Source organism: Trematomus bernacchii, unplaced genomic scaffold, assembly GCF_902827165.1.
Source record: "Trematomus bernacchii unplaced genomic scaffold, fTreBer1.1, whole genome shotgun sequence".
NCBI classification, from domain to species: Eukaryota; Metazoa; Chordata; class Actinopteri; order Perciformes; family Nototheniidae; genus Trematomus; species Trematomus bernacchii.
In genome coordinates this window covers 13,480,580-13,498,837 of record NW_022987727.1, presented here as the reverse complement: position 1 = coordinate 13,498,837, position 18,258 = coordinate 13,480,580, and the positions used below count along the sequence as shown (strand labels likewise).

Sequence of the window (18,258 nt, the reverse complement as noted above, 5' to 3'; positions counted from 1 at the left end):
CCTTTTTCTCAGAAGTAGCTCCAGTTCAGACTCTTTTCTCCCGTACTGTCCTGATTGATGGAGTGCTGAAAAGACGGTTGTCCTTCTGCCAGCTTCTACTATTTTTGCGAAATGCCTGAAGCTTTTTGTGTTCGGTTATTTACTGTCAGCTAAAGAGAGGGATGTTTTGGTTCCAAAATGTCTTCAGTGATGGAGCCCACTGTGCTTCCTGGAATCTTTCAGCACTTTGGGAGCATTTTTTCCTTCAGATCTATGCCCAGGTTGGATTCTATCTGCGGAGAGTTATTTAGAATTTCATGGCTCGGTTTTGAGTGCACACATGCATCTGAACCGTGACACATTCTAATAGAGAGGTGTGTGCCTTTCCAAAGTATTTCAAATCAATTGAATCTGTCCCAGGTGGACTCCAATAAAGTGTTACATCCATTCTACACGGAGGACCCAGTTCACAAACGTTTTGCGAAGATTTGGCAGATGCTAGAGCTGTACAAATAAGACCAAAAGAAACTGTAATTCTCAATCATTGCTATTGCACTTATTTAAATTAGGTAAAATGGTGTGAAACAGACACCTTTGTATATATGGCAAAAACTGTCCAATCCACATGGCATGGCAGTGATCATGGCAGTGTTTGTTGTAGCCAGGCGATAGCTCAAACTCATTTATTTCCTGATCCAGTGACAGAATGCAATGACAGTTGTGTCATGAAAAATAAATGAAAAAAGCTGCTCTACCTGTCATTTTTGGAAATACCAATAATAGAATAGAATTTTCTAAACAAATAAACTCATTATTTATCCCCTTTTCCCTACAAATAGAAGGCACATTGCACACAGATTCAAAACTTAGTGGGTGTTCATGCCCTGTGATGTCATTAGCGCAGTATCTTTTGTAAATTAGACCTTGATATGGGGCAGATACTGTAGTATGATGCATAAATGATGCATGATTCATCTTCTCATCAGCGGCCACAATACATTTTGGGGAATTCACCCCTCAGTATGGAAACTTTGCATCTCTGCACTTCTATTTTTTTTTTTTTTTTTTTTTTTTAGCCTTTATTTAACCAGGTGAAAAATCCCATTGAGATCAACGATCTCTTTTTCAAGGGAGACCTGCAGTACATTGGTTACACATAAAAACAACAGAAAACAAAAAGGACAATCACAACATAATTACAGGGGTATAAATTAGCAACCTATTCACAATGACAGGTATCTAACAACATTTCAATGGCTACTTTTTTTTTTTTACGATGTATTTTATTGTTGCCTCTGTGTTTAGTGTCCTGTCTGTCTGTAACTTTGTGTGGTAGTGTTACCACTGACAGGTCTCTCTTGGAAATGAGACCTTGTGTCTCAATGAGATTTTACACCTGTATAAATAAAGGCTAAATAAAAATAAAAAATAAATAAAAAATTTCATCCAGTCGTGCTTTAAAATGATGCAAGGGAATCAAAATGCTCAGTTTCAATTTCTTTTGCATAGTGTTCCAAGCTAGAGGAGCAGCGCACATAAAAGCTTTAAAAACAGTCCTAGCACTTGGCACATGTAATAAAAACACATCCTGGGATCTCAGGCAATAGCTACTTGCCACTCTCTGTGAGATCAAAGAGCATATATAAGTTGGGAGTTTACCCAACATAGCTTTATAGATGAATATGTACCAATGACTGACTGCATCATTAAGCACTACACCTGCTGTCAGAATCACAACTTGTCAAGAAAGACAACAAATCATTTTCACCAATTTGTTGTTTAATGGCTGTCAACATTAGGAGTCAATATATGATTTCTGCCACTGTTAACAGCATGTTACTGCTATCTTAATGCCACAATAACATTATTTTGATAGAAGTTGCTATTGTGTTGACCATACTGTAAAAGTGCTTAAAAATAAATGTTCCGCCTATAACCATGAGAGTAATTGTGAATATGTACAGTCAAAATATAAAAAATGTAGAGTTAAAGATGTGTAGTCAGGCCTTTGTGTTTGCAGATTAATTGCATGCAAGCAACAAAACACACTGAAACACACACATAAACACACGTACTGAGCCTTCTTCTTTATCTCCATCTAGATGACTCTTGTGCCAACTGCTCTTTCGGGGCAATCTGCGATGCCCAGAGCGGGCAGTGTGTGTGTGCGTCGGAGTGTGTGAAGTCCCACCAGCCTGTGTGTGGCAGTGACGGAAGCACCTACAACAGCGAGTGTGAGCTGCACGTGCGCGCCTGCAAACAACAGATGGACCTCCGAGTGGTCAGCCAGGGCGAGTGCAGTAAGTAACATACATACATTTATACAGTGTCATCAGAACCAGAAGCAGGTTTATAATAGTGCAGTGATGACGTCTTTGTGTAGGCCGACCCGGAAATTAGAATCACCATGGCTCCCTCGCCTAATGGATTTTGGAATATCGCAGAAAATTAAATGTGTGGCAAACACACTTTTATGATACATAACATTTTTATTCGGCAGATTATTATTACATTACATTACATGTCACTTGTTAGACGCTTTTATCCAAAGCGATTTACATACTCAATACTGTGGGCAATCCCCACAGGAGCAATTTGGGGTGAAGTGGACACAACGACATGCTGACTGCAGGTTTGAACCTGTGACCACCTGATCCGAAAACCAACACACAACCCACTGCGCCACACGTCTCCCATTATAAACATATTACCACCAATTTGTGATTTCTGAAGCGTAAATGCAATCAACAGAAGTGAAGAGCCTAAATTACATCTTATGTTAACCACATTATTATTATGTAAAGTAAGGTATTATATACCTTATTTCAGGTTGAACTAAAAAAACAATGATTTCAAGACGAGGCTATTGGAGGTTGTAAAATGCTAACTAATTTCTGGGTTTTAGGACTCATTCCTGCACCACTGTATTGCCAAGTAGGTTTACACATACAAGGAATTTGCTTTGGCGAAATGTTATTCATTAACACAGTTAGAGGAATTTAGATGTAAAAAGATCAAATATAGAATTATTTTTAAAAACTATTATACATTTTAATGTACTTAGAAAAAAGGATGTATAACAAGATTATTACAGATTATTCTGCAAGCTGTGCAGTTTTAAGCAGGCGAGGTTGAACAGAAAACATGAATTACTAATGAATTATTGTTTAGATGAGCAGAGGAAGACTATGAATGTTTCTCTGCAAATGTAGAAGTTTAGACAAATGCGTGATATGCAAAGGTTGCATCCATTGAGACGGTGGGAGTGCTTTTTCTGCAGCTTTAAATCAAATGTGAAAATATGAAATAATAGTGAGAGGAGCCTCATTCAGCCGCGTGGAGGCAGTTCATATCCCAACAAACCTGGCCAGATGAAGAATTAATAAGTTAACATGTATATGTCAGTTTCAAGAGAGGGATATATTACGAGAGAAAATGCCATGCATGGTAATTAGATAAAGACCAGAGAATTCATTCATCCAGAGGTGCGTTTAAAGGTCTGGTGTGATTGAAATCCTTCGAAACAACCCATTGACCCGTTCTTGTTCTGATTTAGAAACATGCGGCAGCACCGTGTGTGCCTGGGGGGCCCGCTGCGTCCATAATATGTGCGAGTGCCCGCAGTGCTCGGGCGAGGCCTTCTCCCCGGTGTGTGGCAGCGACGGCACCACCTACAACAACGAGTGTGAGCTCCGCACGGCCTCCTGCGAGCAGAAGAGGAAGATCGATGCAGCCAAGCCCGGCAGCTGCGACGAAGGTAGGAAATGGACTTTAAAATGGCGTGATCATGTTCACCGATTGGCCTTTAAAATGGTGTAATTATCTTTATCAACTGACCTGTGGTACGGTATCCAGTCAACTGTTGAATTCAACATAATGGTTTCTTATGCCACCAGCAGCATGCAAACAGGCTTACATAGAACACGATGCAATCATACTGCGTGTCCATCAAGGAAAACCTATTACAGCTACAGAAATGACTTCTGGGTGATTAAGTTCAGGTCAGCGGTGCATTTGAATGGTCTTGTTTGTTTTTTATAAGTGCGTCTCTCTTCACTTCATTGCCCCTGTTACAGAAACATTCTCAAATGGTTTTAATTTATTTCACCTGCAGGTAGACCCAGGATCATATTAGCGGAAACGTTTTATTTGTTCAATAAAGTACCATCTTATCTTATCTTATCTTATGTACCACATTTTTATTATATGTTATCATATCTTAGTAACAAGCCTCCCTCTTTCCTTACCTGCATCTTTTCTTGTGATATTTAGAACAAATGTGCGTTGAGGTACATTTGTACTAAATAGAAAAATAAATATTGTTGTTCATACTTTTACTCAATCAGTGAAAAGCCTATCTGTATAAGACATTAAACTTTGTGTGCGGAGGACCCAGGGTTTGAATCTGGCCTTGGACCGGATTCAAACCCTTTTTCTTAAAAAATAAACATTACGGTAATATCACAGTAATGCACCTCATAAAGGTGTGGTTAGGTAACCCTGTTGAAGTATATCATTACAAAACAGTGTTTGTGCTAAAAACAGAAACGTGCACACATGAAAATGTTTACTCGATATTTGCCATTCAAGCCATTGTAGAACAAGTCATTTCCTTCTTCTTTAAATAGAGCCCATGTTTTATTTGTTTGTATCGATTTTATTTGAGAATTCACAGTATGCATTTTATCAAGCCCTTTCAATCCAATTATGCTTTAAAGTGTGTGACTGATGGCCCTTAATGCGAGTATCTCTGATTTCTAGCTCCGTTGTTCCTCCACATTCTGAATAAACTAGATCTAATTCAGCGTGCAAATCATATCTTGATAAGCGCTGACAGACCGAGGCAGGGTTTCACAGCCCCTCTCACTGGGGCCCGTCTAGGGGACAACTCTGGAGGGAGCAACATGCCATCCTCTGGTTGTCAGGCCGACGCCAACATACTCTTACTCTGACAAGGTGTGAAGGGGAGCAGATTACACCTGCCAGCGGGGGGGACGTCTGGGGAGAAGAAAAGAGGGGATAGATGGAGGACAGAGCAAATAGAGATGAGAGGAATCCTCTTCCGTTTTGATTGCTCGCCAGCGGTGTTCCTTTCTTTTCCTTTTTTTTTTAAACTTTCTCTAACATTGTCCAATATTGGCCCTGAGCCTGTGATGCGAATTGTGCCACCAAATCTTCTTGTGGTCGATTTAACATAATTTCATTGACTGAGACGAGTGACCTTTTCTGTATGTGGAGCATGAAGAAATGTGTGCACAGATACTCACTGTCACAACCAACCCTTGTACGTCTGCACACTCTCTCTGCTGCTTGTCTCTTCTGCCTCCCCAAGGGCATTGCTTTGCTCCTGGCGCATATATTCTTCATATTTTATTCTCTCTTTCTCATACTGTGTCTGCACATCATTTCCTTTTTTCGTCAGTTGCTCATTTTGATTCAGAGAAAACCATCAGGCTTACACAAAAGAATCGTGTTTTTCTCTTTTTGTTCCCCCGTTGCTCCCCGCCGTGCCATCCCACCCACTCAAGTCTCTCTATTTTGCACTCTTCTCCATTGAAATTGTGCCTCTTGATAAAGGGGGCACCGATGCTTTCACAGATGACGGTGGAGATGGGATTGTGCGCAATCGATACATTTCACCCTAGGGGTGAAATCTGCCAGCTCTGTCCCGGTCTTTTCAGCCCCCCTCAAATCAGCCCCAGACCCTCCACAGGAAGTCTGCTGTGAATGTAAAATGATCAAAACCAAGTCACTGTTTTTCCTTCCCTGAAATATCTGTAGGAAGCTTCTCTTTGGCTACTGTAAGACAGGATATATGTATCACCACCCTAGGTGTATGGATGGTAGGTTTTATATATAGTGTAATACAGCAGTCGGTCACAATAAATAAGACCAAAGACTGTATTTCCTGGCTCCTTTGTAGACAGCAGCAGAGCTCTACATCACCTGTGCGCACAACCTCCAGCTCAATACTTCATACCTAAGATAAGCCTGAAGAGGAAGTGAACATGAGATTTATTCCCTTACGTAGAATAGACTTAAAAACCATCCTCATTAGTCTTGTCGGGGAGGGGGGGATCGGGCATAGAGCATTAAAAAAATTGAAGTTGTTTTCTTCCGCCTTTAGTTTAACAGTAATGAAAAATGACAGTGTTCCCACTGTTGGCCATACAGGGAAATATATCACCTGTTTAATTTCACACCCGGGTAGGCCTGGCCTCAGCTTCTTTTCCCGACACTGACAAAGTGGCAACTGAGAGCAGTGCATCACCAACCGAGGGGGCAGGGCTCTTATTCTTCTTCTTCTTTTTTTTTTTTAAATGAATAGACATTTAATAAACAAGTTTATGAGCAAAGATTCACACAGTGGTGCACCCTTTGCTCCTCACATTGCACAAATCAGATCAATAAAATCTCCGGAAGACGGGAAAGGGCGGTAAAAATGAAGCAAAGTGGGCGGCTGGGTGGGAAAAGAGCTCATCGAGTGAGATCAGCGGATTTGATCCCTCGTGGTCCATCCATCACAGGGCTCGTGACCTTCTGTTGAGGCAACAAAACGTCTTCTATCCCGCTGCCATCTCCAAACATGCCATCCCTTTTTGTTGCGCCAGGGCGTGACGTCCCATCCCTCTCAATCTCGCAGGACTTTATTTGGACTAACACGCTGTCACATCCGTCAAAGAGCAGGGACTGATAGATGGAGGGAAAACAAAGGCTAATGGCGCCACACTGATCCTTCAGCAAAGACCAGTGTCATTTTAGATCTTTGCCCAACAGCGTTCCCAATGATCGATGTCCGAGTTGACATTCGCGCATGTCATAATATCAAAGTATCACCATTAAATGTGATCGCTCCTGGAGCCCTTGATGTAAACACAACTTATCTGGTCCACCAAAACATCTCCAGGCTGCATCTCCTCTATTATTTACCCTCATTCTCAGCTTCTTCATTCTCCTCCCTCTGTTTTCCCAACATTTCCACATGGCATCACTTATTCATTATTTTCACTGTCAAATCCACATAACGTTTTTTTCAGCTCTCTTTCTTCCTTGGACGTTAGTCTCACGCTATTCATTTCCCTTCTTCTCCCGAATGCTGCCATCTTAATAGAGCTCCCCTTGGCTAAATAGACTGTGGGTTTCTGACATGATTGAGTAAAAAGGAGCGGATGGCCAGTGCCGAGAGAATAGCTGATGCAGCCGTCTTAGCTGGGGATGTATTAATTGAAAGGTTCATATGCAGCGCGGGTGGCAGGGCACATCAAAGAGCAACAGCTAATTAGAACCCCCCTTCGCCCTTCACTTTTATTTATTCCATTCTAATGTCTTACCTCTTTTATTTATTTATCTGGTCTCCGTGAGGGGGGCCTGAGCAGAATACGAATTGGCTACTCCTGCATTTCTCTTTCTGTTGCGTCTTGCTGAGTCGCTGTACAGTACACCAATGCCGCAAGTTCTCATTCATTCTTTTTTTCATCTGTCATGGAGTCAGAAGCCTTTACTGTTGATCTAACTTCAGATATCTGCCGCTATGCCACTGGTAGTTGAACGCCATTAGCCCGTGCATTAGCCCTGTCACAAACTGTTATGTTTAAATAGGACTGTGGGCCAGCAATCGATAAGTAGCCACGACTGCAAATTCAAGCACAAAGGATTAGGGTCGGAGGTTGGTGCTGGCTTAAAAATGGAGACGGAGTGAGTCCTGATGTTTGCGGGGGGGGGGGGTGGGATGTGGCCTCTACACGAAGCTCCAGTTCCATGTAATGAAGTGAAGGCCCCTTCCACTGTATCGACCACACAGAGCCGTCACAGCCCATTGCTGATGACCCATATCAAAGAACAACTGGGGCTTCAGCTGCCCCCCGCTCTCTGACCCGCTCCATAATCTACTTTAGAAGATGGGTTATGCTAAGTGGCACTTCCATCTCGGCGACATTGATTACACCATTAGAGGAAGGCGCGTCAATACCGAGGGGTTGAATGAGCCCCTAAAAGTAGACAGGAAGAGGAAATAACGAGTTGATTACCTGATGTTTTTCCGAGGCTACGCTGGGAGATTTTAGCTTAACTGCGTTCCTTTTTTCCTTTTTTGAATAACACATTAGTTTCACATGAACTTTCTGCCAGCCCCCGGGGTGCCTCCCTCGTTCCGACTGACATTCTCTCCAGCTTTCATTCCCCACATTCACCTAATCTCCCTCCGGAGTTCCACTCAAGGTGGAATTTGCAACTTCAAAAGCAGGATCCTCCCCCAGTCTACACATGCAAAATAAAACTATTTGTTCACCATAAACGGCCCTGCTGGTAATGTTTTTCTCCCCCCTTTTCATGTAAGGATTGCTTACCTCGTGTTAAAGTTTTCCTAGCTTGTGCTAAGGTTTGCACAATAGTTCAACGATGACAGTTTTGTGAACCCACAAATCCCGTTGATTGTGGGACTTTGTTTGGCCTTGCTACCTTTTCTTTAGCATAATAACTTCGATCCAGTGCACTTCTGACACAAATAAAAGGCCTCCCAGGGTCACAGTTAAAAAGGAGCGGGTACAGCTTCCTCTAAAGTCTCAGGCGATAATTAGATTTTACAGAACACTTTGCAATTAGTTGTATTCTCATATCGGGGAGCAGGCACCCATAAAGCAGGCCTTGCCACCAATTCTCTCACACACTTGGAAGCCGGAGTTAATAATTCCCTCCTCTTTTTTGTCTGTGATTTAATTGAAATTAAAAGGATGCCTCGCTTGTGGTGCAGAGATGTTGTGTCTAATTTATTTAGTCAATCTCTTGCTTCGACTAGAGTTGGTCATTATCTTCTACTACCAGCAGCCCCTTTACTTCCCTCTCTCCACCACCAGCATGAGGGAAATGTCAATGATCCCAACTCTGCCATGTTCCTCATGTGTAAATGTAGCTGTAACTTAAAGAGAAATGTAAGTAGGACGCTGTTTATACCTGGCGCAGTGTTAAAAGGGCATGTCCCTCGTGGGTTGGTATGTTTTATTAATGACGCTGTGTATTATGGTGTGTTTCTAATGCAGACTGCGGCTCAGGAGGGTCAGGATCAGGCGCGGAGAGCTGTGAACAGGACCGCTGTCGCATGTTCGGAGGCTCGTGGGACGAGGATGCCGAGGACGATCGCTGTATGTGTGACTTCACCTGTCAGAGTGTGCCTCACAACACGGTACGGCTGCCACTAATTAAAACACATTTAATGTACAGAGACAAAGTGAACTAACAAACATCTGACATCAAAGAGCTGCATTCCCACACGTTTTCTTCAGCAAAAGCAATCCAGATAGTTGTCTTTACCTTCGTTGTAACATCATTAAATGATTCTCTTGGTGCAAATTGGGAAAAATGTACAAATATGAAATATAAGAAATGTATGTAAATGTTGAAATCTGGGTTCAGGGTTCCTGAACAATTGTATACAGTACTTCCAGTTTAAATCATCTTGCTGCAAAAAGTCATCCCAAATTGACTTAAAATAAACAATATCTGTGTAAAAAAACTGATTTGTTTGTTTAACCTACCATTACATTTTTGACAGTACCAAGACTTATTATGTCCTGTCAACATGATTGTTAAAATGGCTTGTTTCTTTTAACAAAAAACGGTCCTAGATGAAGTACTGTACTTCTGATTTTACAAGTTGTGTTAAGTATTTTAAAATAACAGATGTAGGCCTTTATATCATTATAAAATGAACATCTTAGAAGGGATTGATCTTTGTCATTATTTGCTGACAAAAGGATTAAACAAATAATCTCCAAAAATAACCATCAATAAAATAAAAATAATCATTAGTTGCCCTCCTTCTCAGCTGTCATCCACTGATCTAAATATGGCAATGCTAACATACATTGTTTGTATACTGTAGCTTTATTTTCAAGTGAAGTGACCTTATAGCTGAGCCGACTATGACCATACCTTCACCTTCCTGTGATTCTCTTGTAGGTTTGTGGCTCGGATGGCAAAAACTACAGCAACGAGTGCCAGCTGAAGAAGGCCAGATGTGAGAAACAGGAGCACTTGTTGATTCAGAATCAGGGAGCCTGTGCAGGTTTGTACATTACACCAATCACAGTTTATGTCATTACAAAGCTCAACAGCACCCTCACCACGACTCATTGTCATTGACATCGCATTTCTCCACTCATTTCATCCATTGATGGGGCAGTAGAGTATACATCTCTGCAAAGTGACAACTGTAACCATAAGCAAATGAACTGAAGAGGGTGAAATGTGTATGATTGGGTCATTTGCTCAGGGTAAGTTGACTTAATGACACCAATTTCTGGAAACTGAACGTTCCTCTGGGGCCAGCCAGTGTGCAGAGATAAGAAACTCTCTCACGGGCGCATGTAGGATCGAGCTGATAGCAATAATGATTCTCTTTTCCTGCCCAGACATTCTCACAATTTAAACCATTTAACTACTTTGGGATACCTCAATTACTCTTATATAAAACCCCTCTCTTTGCATGCAAATTAATCACATTGATCAGGCAGGAATAGTGGTCAGGTCAGGGTCGCAAAGGTTAGCCTCCTCTCCATGGCTATGTTAAATGAAAAGCTTTTGCTAGCACATGCCAGGGAGTTGAGCAAAAAGGCACTTGAGGGATTTGGTGTGATCACTCCAGCCTGTTTGATTCCCCCTGGGTTGTCAAATAGAGGAGGATGGACAGAGTTGAAGAGAGAGTGAGAAAGAGGGGAGCTGCCAGTGTTTTCACACATATCCCTGCAGATTCTTCCCCTTCCTAAGCTGGCCTCCTTTGGCACTGACTGTCACGCTTCTCCACCACCATCCGTGGATAATCAATCCTTTTTTTGAAGAGCCCTCTATGGGTACTAGAGCTCTGGGCTCTCCTCTCCTATTGGCAAATGGAAAATACTCAGATCTTGGGGAATGTAACTGTCCTCCCCATTAGCTATTTAGGGAGAAACTTCATTTGACCTCAACTGCAGAAACTTATCGAAAACATGCCGGCTCTCACTAAAAGCAATTTTGTTTATTCTGATGATTAAAAAATGTGCCTACATCCACACATTTGTAAACTTTACCTACCATAGCATTTCAAACTGTCTTTTTTAGCTGCTTTCAAACTCAAATCTGGGTCAGGGATTCAGTCAAATCCAATAAAAGTACTTGTTGGTTTGCTAGATGAGCAAACGTGCAGATGGGCCCTTGAGGGAAGAATAAAAAAAAGGCTACAAACACTGGAAGGGCTGCAGCAGACCTTGAAAATGTGAGGGTAATATAACAGAGAGCCGCATCGTGCCGGACAATGGCCGCTGAAGAGAAAAAACCCTTGAAGGGTGGAAGAACATATGAAATTAAAAGTTCAGCCTTGTCCTAATAGGCTCAGTACAGATAGCTGAAAGGGAGCTCTGGAAATGTGGCAGGTTAAATGAACTGTGTCCAAAGCCCAATCTCTGGAGTGGGAAAGCACTGGAAAAAGAGCGCGCCGAGTCATCACCATTAGGCTGAGGCTCATATCCACACCAGTAACAGCGTGATTTATGACCCTGTATCTGCAGCCTCCAAACTCTAAATGAGCAACACAAGAGAAAGAGATATCGGGCGGGGGAACGGAGAAAAAAAAGAGAGAAAAAAAAGGAAGGGGAAGATCCCTACTTTCTATCTCTACAACTTTACTTTTCACACCGAAGTCTGGACAAAAACTCAACAATTACATCTCTGCCTCCCCCAGAAACAAACACCCTCCTAGTGTTTGTTTTGTTGTTCTCTTCCCATTTCTGGAGAAGCGCCAGATTTTCGGGAACACATTTGTTTTGACTTTGTTGAATGTACTTCTTTATTCCGAGCTGTCAGACCAGTTTGAAGGCTGCTGCATCCTCACACAAAAGGAGCTCTCCACACGCTGCGCAAAGCAGAAACTGCTCGGCACATTCCCTGACATTGAGTGTTTATTTATTTATTTTTTTGGGAAGGTTGTAGGGCAGCACTGCAATTCCGGTAATATTAGACAAGAACAAATTAAGAGAACATGCCTCTTGGTAGGTGGTAAATGTCAGCCGCTGCGCATTCACCGGCGGCGCCATTGTTTGTTTTCACTGGAGGTACAGTAATAGCATCTTTTTCCCCCTGATTTTGAGCCATTGTGGAGGAAGTAGCAAATAGAATCCTTATCTTGAATCCGGCTGCCAGCCTCTCCACCTCTGCCCCTCCAGCCAATCTCATAGTTGGCAAAAAAAAAAAGTTACATGTAGCTCGGAGATTGTGTTGTCTAATTCCTTCCCCCCCTCCTTTTTTCCGTAATCACTCAAATGTTGGTGTTCTTCTTTCTCTCCTTGTGCCATCTACCATCCCACCCCTCCCTTTTTCTTCCTCCCTCATCAGCGATTTCAGCCACATCTCGACCGGAGCTGTCGGAGCCCCAGCACTGCAGCGAGTCTGTGTACGGCTGCTGCCACGACAACATGACTGCTGCTCTAGGAGTCGGACTGGCTGGATGTCCTAGTAAGTCACCCACCTACGTACGTCCCCGTTGACCCCTGCGTTTGTATGCAGAAAGTTTGAGATACTATCAGGCTCTTTCAGCATATGGGACTTATTGTCCTTGACTGCAATTACCAAAGTCGCAGAGCCCAAAACGTTTCATCTTAATCCGACGAATAATTATGATAATGTTGCGCCATATCAACAGAAAGAAATCTCTTCATCTGATGACGAATGATAGCACACAGATGGGGGGAGAAAACGCTGCATCAAGTGCTTAGCTCTGGATATGGATGGAGAAAATGCAGACTGGGAAATATGGATATACGGAGATTTAGAGACGGGGAACTCACCTAAGCACACTTTATCCACCTTTTTATTTGCCGAACAGGGCTTACCCAACATTTCCAGACTAGCATAAATGTTTAATATCCATCATAGCAAGCAGTATCCAGCTGTTGTAAGTCACAGGATAATGGGTTGTTTCACAGTTAGAGACGCATAAAGCAGTGATGTGTCGATGCTCTCCTCAGGTACTTGTCAGTGTAACGTCTACGGCTCCTACAAGGGGACGTGTGATCCCGCCAGACAGTGCTCCTGTAAGCCAGGCGTGGGCGGACAGAAGTGTGACCGCTGCGAGCCGGGCTTCTGGAACTTCCGCGGCATCGTGACGGAGAACATCAGCGGATGCACGCGTAAGGAATCGCCTCTTTGTTTCCGTGCCGATTTACCGAATGTGCTTTTACTGCACCGTTACATGTGTCTAACACAGTAGGAGCTGTGAAATGTGGCAGTGCTGGTTGCTGCTTTGTGTTTCTTCCCAAATAATGCGTATGGTACATTTACACTTTGTTTTCATAAGGGGTGAGTGGACTACAGCTGCTCATTTTTCGCAGATTTATGACTTTACTCTTAATTGTACAACTGTTACATATAAATGTACCAGTTTTATCTCACAGACATCCTTGTTTATCTCATGTCAATTAACAACTTTTATAATAACAACAAAAACATCTCACTTCCTGTTACTCAGAAACAGGAGAAAATAAGTTATCGTTGAATTATGGAACATTTCTCTCACCTTATTTGATTGGGCTGGAGCCATATACCTTCTGGGGAAGATATCACAAAACCTTTTCAAATAGAACCAAATCTGCATGACTGGATTCCACTGTCGGTCAGAGAGAAGATTTATATCTCAACCCCATAGCAGTAAAATAAATATCTCTTGGAATCGATGGCGACACCAATGAATATGAACTTTTTAGATAAACGTCCTTGCATACCGTGTTGACTGTTAAAAGTGTATAACACGGCTAATATACAGCTGGTAGGTTTTTATAAAAAGAGGCAAACCTACTGTGTCCTTTAGTCATGTCAAGGCTGTATCGAATGAACAGTTTTAATTTGTATTCGAGTGAGGAGTGGGGTCAGGACCCCTTGTTTGTCTGCTGTAATGCAATATGGTGACCAGCTCATGTCCTGCCGCTGGGGGGAACATAGGACATGCGCTCCCAACGCCACAGAGCATTTTCAGTCAACAGCGGGATGTCTCACCCGTGGCCTGACCTTAACAAGGTTTACCCACAGTAAGCAGACAGCACACCGCACACCAATACCAGCTTCAGCGGGAGGGGAGGGGAAAAAAAACACACATCATTGATTCCAGGAACATGATGTCCTTCCCTGGGGTTGTTTTCTTGGGTTTCTGTTACACACTCCTCCTGCGGCCCCTCAGGCTGTGTGAACTGTTCCCAACCTTTGTCTCCGAGACGTTCAGAGAAGTGTTGCCTCAAACTAAACCAAACCTCTTCCTGTGATTGTACCTAATTGTTTTCTCATCACTCTTTCTCTCCCTCTTACATCTCCATGGCAGCGTGTAACTGCGACCCCATGGGCTCGGTTCGGGACGACTGTGAGCAGATGTCGGGCCTCTGTTCCTGCAAGACGGGAGTGAAGGGCATGAAGTGCAACCTGTGTCGAGACGGAAGCACCAACGGCTGCGACAAAGGTAGAGTACCAACCTGTGGCGGTTTTTCTCTTCCGTCACAACCTCCCTACATCATTTCAAAGTGCTCGTCTGATCTCGTAGCAGCCAGTTTTCTCTCTCTGTGATTTTCACATCCATCTGCTTTACTGGCACAGGCAGGAAGCGGCTGGAGGGCAGTAAATCGATAGTGATTTGGAAAATAGTGGAGTGTACAAATGACATGCACCCATTGATATTTTCTCCACACACTCCATTTTGGACGATTTGCAATGTGTACGCTCTGACTATTATTCACTTCGATTAATAATAAAAACAGCCCCGGTGATTGCACAAGCTAATAAAAAGCCAGTTGCAGGAAAATGTTAGTTCCTGCTGCGGGGGTCTGCAGCTGCTTGATTAAGATGCACCATCAGATATCGACCAGAAGTCAAACGCTTAATGAAGCCAGCAGTCCCGGCACAGTGGTGGGGAACTCCGCCACACGCCCCGCCAGATGAAAAGATGAAGTAGCACATGAAAGCCGGTGCTAAGGGATGGGGGGTGCTCTAAGCCTGTGTGATGTAGCAACAATGCAAAGACCCCACACTCGCCAACCCGGCAGGTAGATGCTGGGCTCCCCGGCTGTAGACCCTGCTGCGGCGGCTTCAAGGCTTCAAACGCTTCCTTTGGAGAGCATCAGGAGAGATCTGTGGGAGAAAATATATATATATAAATATCCCTGAGTGCACTCCTTTTCATAACTATTTTTTTAACCATAGTTAGGCAGTTTGGGCGAAATGCTATTAAAACATGAATAATTCAGTGTTGCAGGTACAATAACTAGACAATTTTATGATTACATTACCGCTGCACTACTGTGGGTGTAAAGAGACTAAAAAAGAGGTCACTGAGTTACTTAGGAGACAAATGTTCAGAGTAATAAAACACCTTCTCGCATATTTAAATCAACAAGAGAGGGGGGAGGTGTCAGGGAGGAGTTACTAACACAACTCTGACCCACAGCAGTTTGTTGTCAAATTAGTAAAAATGTTGTCAATAATGCAGATTCATCCCTGCTTGTTGTTGATTATAACAGCAATTGGACATCTGCTATTTTTGAAACATTAAAAAGTATTAACACCATGAAAATCGTTTTTCTTTTTTGGATATAATTGAACAAATATTAAAAAACATGTTTATATTTTCTCTAATATTTTCCCCCCTGTCGTGTTTTATTTCTGCATTAGTTTTTTAATTGCACTGCTGTCTACTGTGTTGTTCATTTTTCTTCAGGTTCTTTGCGCTTTTTGTTGTCATTAATTGTATTAATATATGTTTCTCTAAATTATTTCAGCTTAGTTAACTTTTTCTTCTCTTTCTTTGTCAAAGTGAGTTTTTAGTTAGTTAAGGAGAAGCCTGAGGCAAATACAACAGGATGTTCTAAAAGCCTGTCAATGCTTGTTCTTTCCTTTCCTTTCAAATTCCCTATTTCTTTTCGAATTTTATGCAGACTTATGTGTGTGCAAAAAACAATAATATTGAACACTAAAAATAATTGAACGATTTATGTCACTTTGCAGAGTTAGGAGTCAAAAGTGACGTAAGCTTTAAAACAACATCTGTAGTATGAAGTAGTATGTATACACTCTTTTTAACTGGCAGAAGATTTGTTTGTTAGCAAAGATTATGTAAATGTAAACGTTTTGCATGCAAAACATGTCTTTTAATGTAGCTCCACACCTGCCACAAAAGAATCCATAATGCAGCTATGCTCCATTGCTATAAACTCTATGATATTGAGACCCTACGGCATGTTTTACAACACAAACTTATTTCTTCCACAGGTCCAGAGCCCCCCACCTCATGTGAGGAGTTAGTGTGCAGTTACGGAGCTACATGCATCGAGGTGAACGACCAGGCCCACTGCGAGTGTCCTTCCCCAGACTGCGACGAGAAAAACAAAACCAAGGTGGGTCTCACGGAGCGATTTGCAACAGTTAGTTTGAGCGGCCTGCAGGGAGGTAACATGTGTTCCCATCTCCCCTCTCTCCATCTCTGTCTCTGTGGAGCAGGTGTGCGGCTCAGACGGGGTGACCTACGCCGACCAGTGCCAGCTGAGGACCATCGCCTGCAGGCAGGACAAGGACATCATGGTGCAGCACTCCGGACAGTGCACAGGTGAGCCTCCCCGAAGCCCCCGTCCGTGCATCATGGAAGGCCGACTGCTGTCAGCTGGTTCGGGAGATAATGAGCAGAGCTGTGGGCCACAAATCATCTTCCCCCTGCTGTTCCTCCGCCTGTCAGGAAGTCAGAGCAACATGTGTGCACATTTACCCAGAACGTTGTTGCACATGATCCTGCAGCAAGAGCAATCACACTGTTTCAATCCAAATATTTTACTCCAAATGACACATTTGTGACTCATGGATAAGATTAAAATAAAGGAGGGAGATCATGTTGTTTGCTGCTTCATCTCAAGCTCCTCAATTAGGATTGTCTTACAGCAAATATTTAGTTAGTCGAAGTTAGATTAAGAGAGAGAGATATTAGAGTGTTTTAAACCAACAGCTTTGAAGTTCAACTTGCAATCCCACACAGCAGGAATGACTTCCGTTTTGGATTCATCAACGCTCTGTAGGGGTTTGGCCCTCCTGTTGGGGAATTGCGTCAATCTGCTTTACGTTGCCAGACCTCTTTAGGGTAACGGTGGATGCAGGAAACCTGTTTACTGAGTGAAAATGGAGAGCTCTTCCCTCTGGCCCAGATGCTGATGGACGTTTTTAGGGTTGGCAATGTGTAATAGGTGTTAGGACACGTGCCAAAGGCCAGGGTTTTCATGTACAGGGAAGTTGTTGCACCGACTGCAAGCCTGTGTCACAACGGGGTCCTAAAGACGTCGTCAGTGAGCTCGGTGGGGGGGAGCAGGGCCAGCTGTGTGACTCTGGCCACGGGCCACGGCCAGGTGTTAAGAATTTTCGACGGGTGCCGATCAGGTGACCAAACACTGTCACCAGTTATCTCTTTTGAGAAGTCTTTGTCAGACCCAAAGTAGGTCACATCCACGGTTGTTGACATGGTCTGTGTTGATTTGCAGGTACACGGATAGAGATTCCAAATAGGCTCGGCGAGAGATCGACAGGGCTTTGATAAGTCCCTGAACATCTGGTACTTACAAATTCAGTGCCGTGGGTTACCAGCAAAAAAGGAGCCAAAATCCAGTCACATTCCTCTGTTGCCTGGCAATGCAGACGTGTGTTGTGTGTAATCCCTCACCTAGCATTGCTGCACATAGAAGACGCCTCGCAGCGGTCCCCTCCTCTGTGGAGCCCCTCAGGGGAGCAGCAGACAGGCGAGGGCTCGGGCCTCTCCGACGTCTCGGGACCTTTTAATTTCTTCCCCCGGATGCGGTCGCACTGCGGGTAGCTGCTCCGCCGATGCTGTCGGCTCGGGGGTTAGATCTCGAGCTCATTTCACGTGTGGCTGGGTGCGAATTAGCATTAGCTCTGCCTCCACCCCTCACCATGGCCCGCCCCCCCTCCTGCTGTTTACATGCAGTTTCTCCAGACTCGCGGCCCTAGCGCTGTGGCATGCTAATGCTCACCGAGCTTGACAAGAGAGCAATGTCAAGGGCCTCCATAGAGTAAATGAGTTGAATGTTGATCCTTTTTGCCTTTTACATCATTGATCTTTCACAACTTTTTATTATTATACCACAGTGTGAGAATACTGCCGCACAGTCGGCCGATAATGGGAAGGGAATCCTGCAGAAGAAGCTTCTTAAAATATTGTTCTGCTGGTGACGGAGAGCTTGCAGCTAACTGTCACGCTACCCGGCTCTCTCTGAAGTCTCC

General features: G+C 43.4%; 1 protein-coding gene across 6 annotated transcripts in view; it reads left to right on the top strand.

The window, feature by feature from the left end:
- Positions 1-18,258, top strand: part of agrn (agrin) — a 250,779-nt gene that overhangs the window by 183,788 nt on the left and 48,733 nt on the right. For all 6 annotated transcript variants that reach the window (XM_034144791.1, XM_034144790.1, XM_034144789.1 and 3 more), the window contains 9 exons: positions 2,082-2,279; positions 3,536-3,736; positions 9,015-9,157; positions 9,934-10,039; positions 12,340-12,459; positions 12,972-13,133; positions 14,315-14,449; positions 16,252-16,376; positions 16,480-16,585. In XM_034144791.1, coding sequence (XP_034000682.1) covers positions 2,082-2,279; positions 3,536-3,736; positions 9,015-9,157; positions 9,934-10,039; positions 12,340-12,459; positions 12,972-13,133; positions 14,315-14,449; positions 16,252-16,376; positions 16,480-16,585 — 1,296 coding nt within the window. The remainder of the gene's footprint in view (positions 1-2,081; positions 2,280-3,535; positions 3,737-9,014; positions 9,158-9,933; positions 10,040-12,339; positions 12,460-12,971; positions 13,134-14,314; positions 14,450-16,251; positions 16,377-16,479; positions 16,586-18,258) is intronic.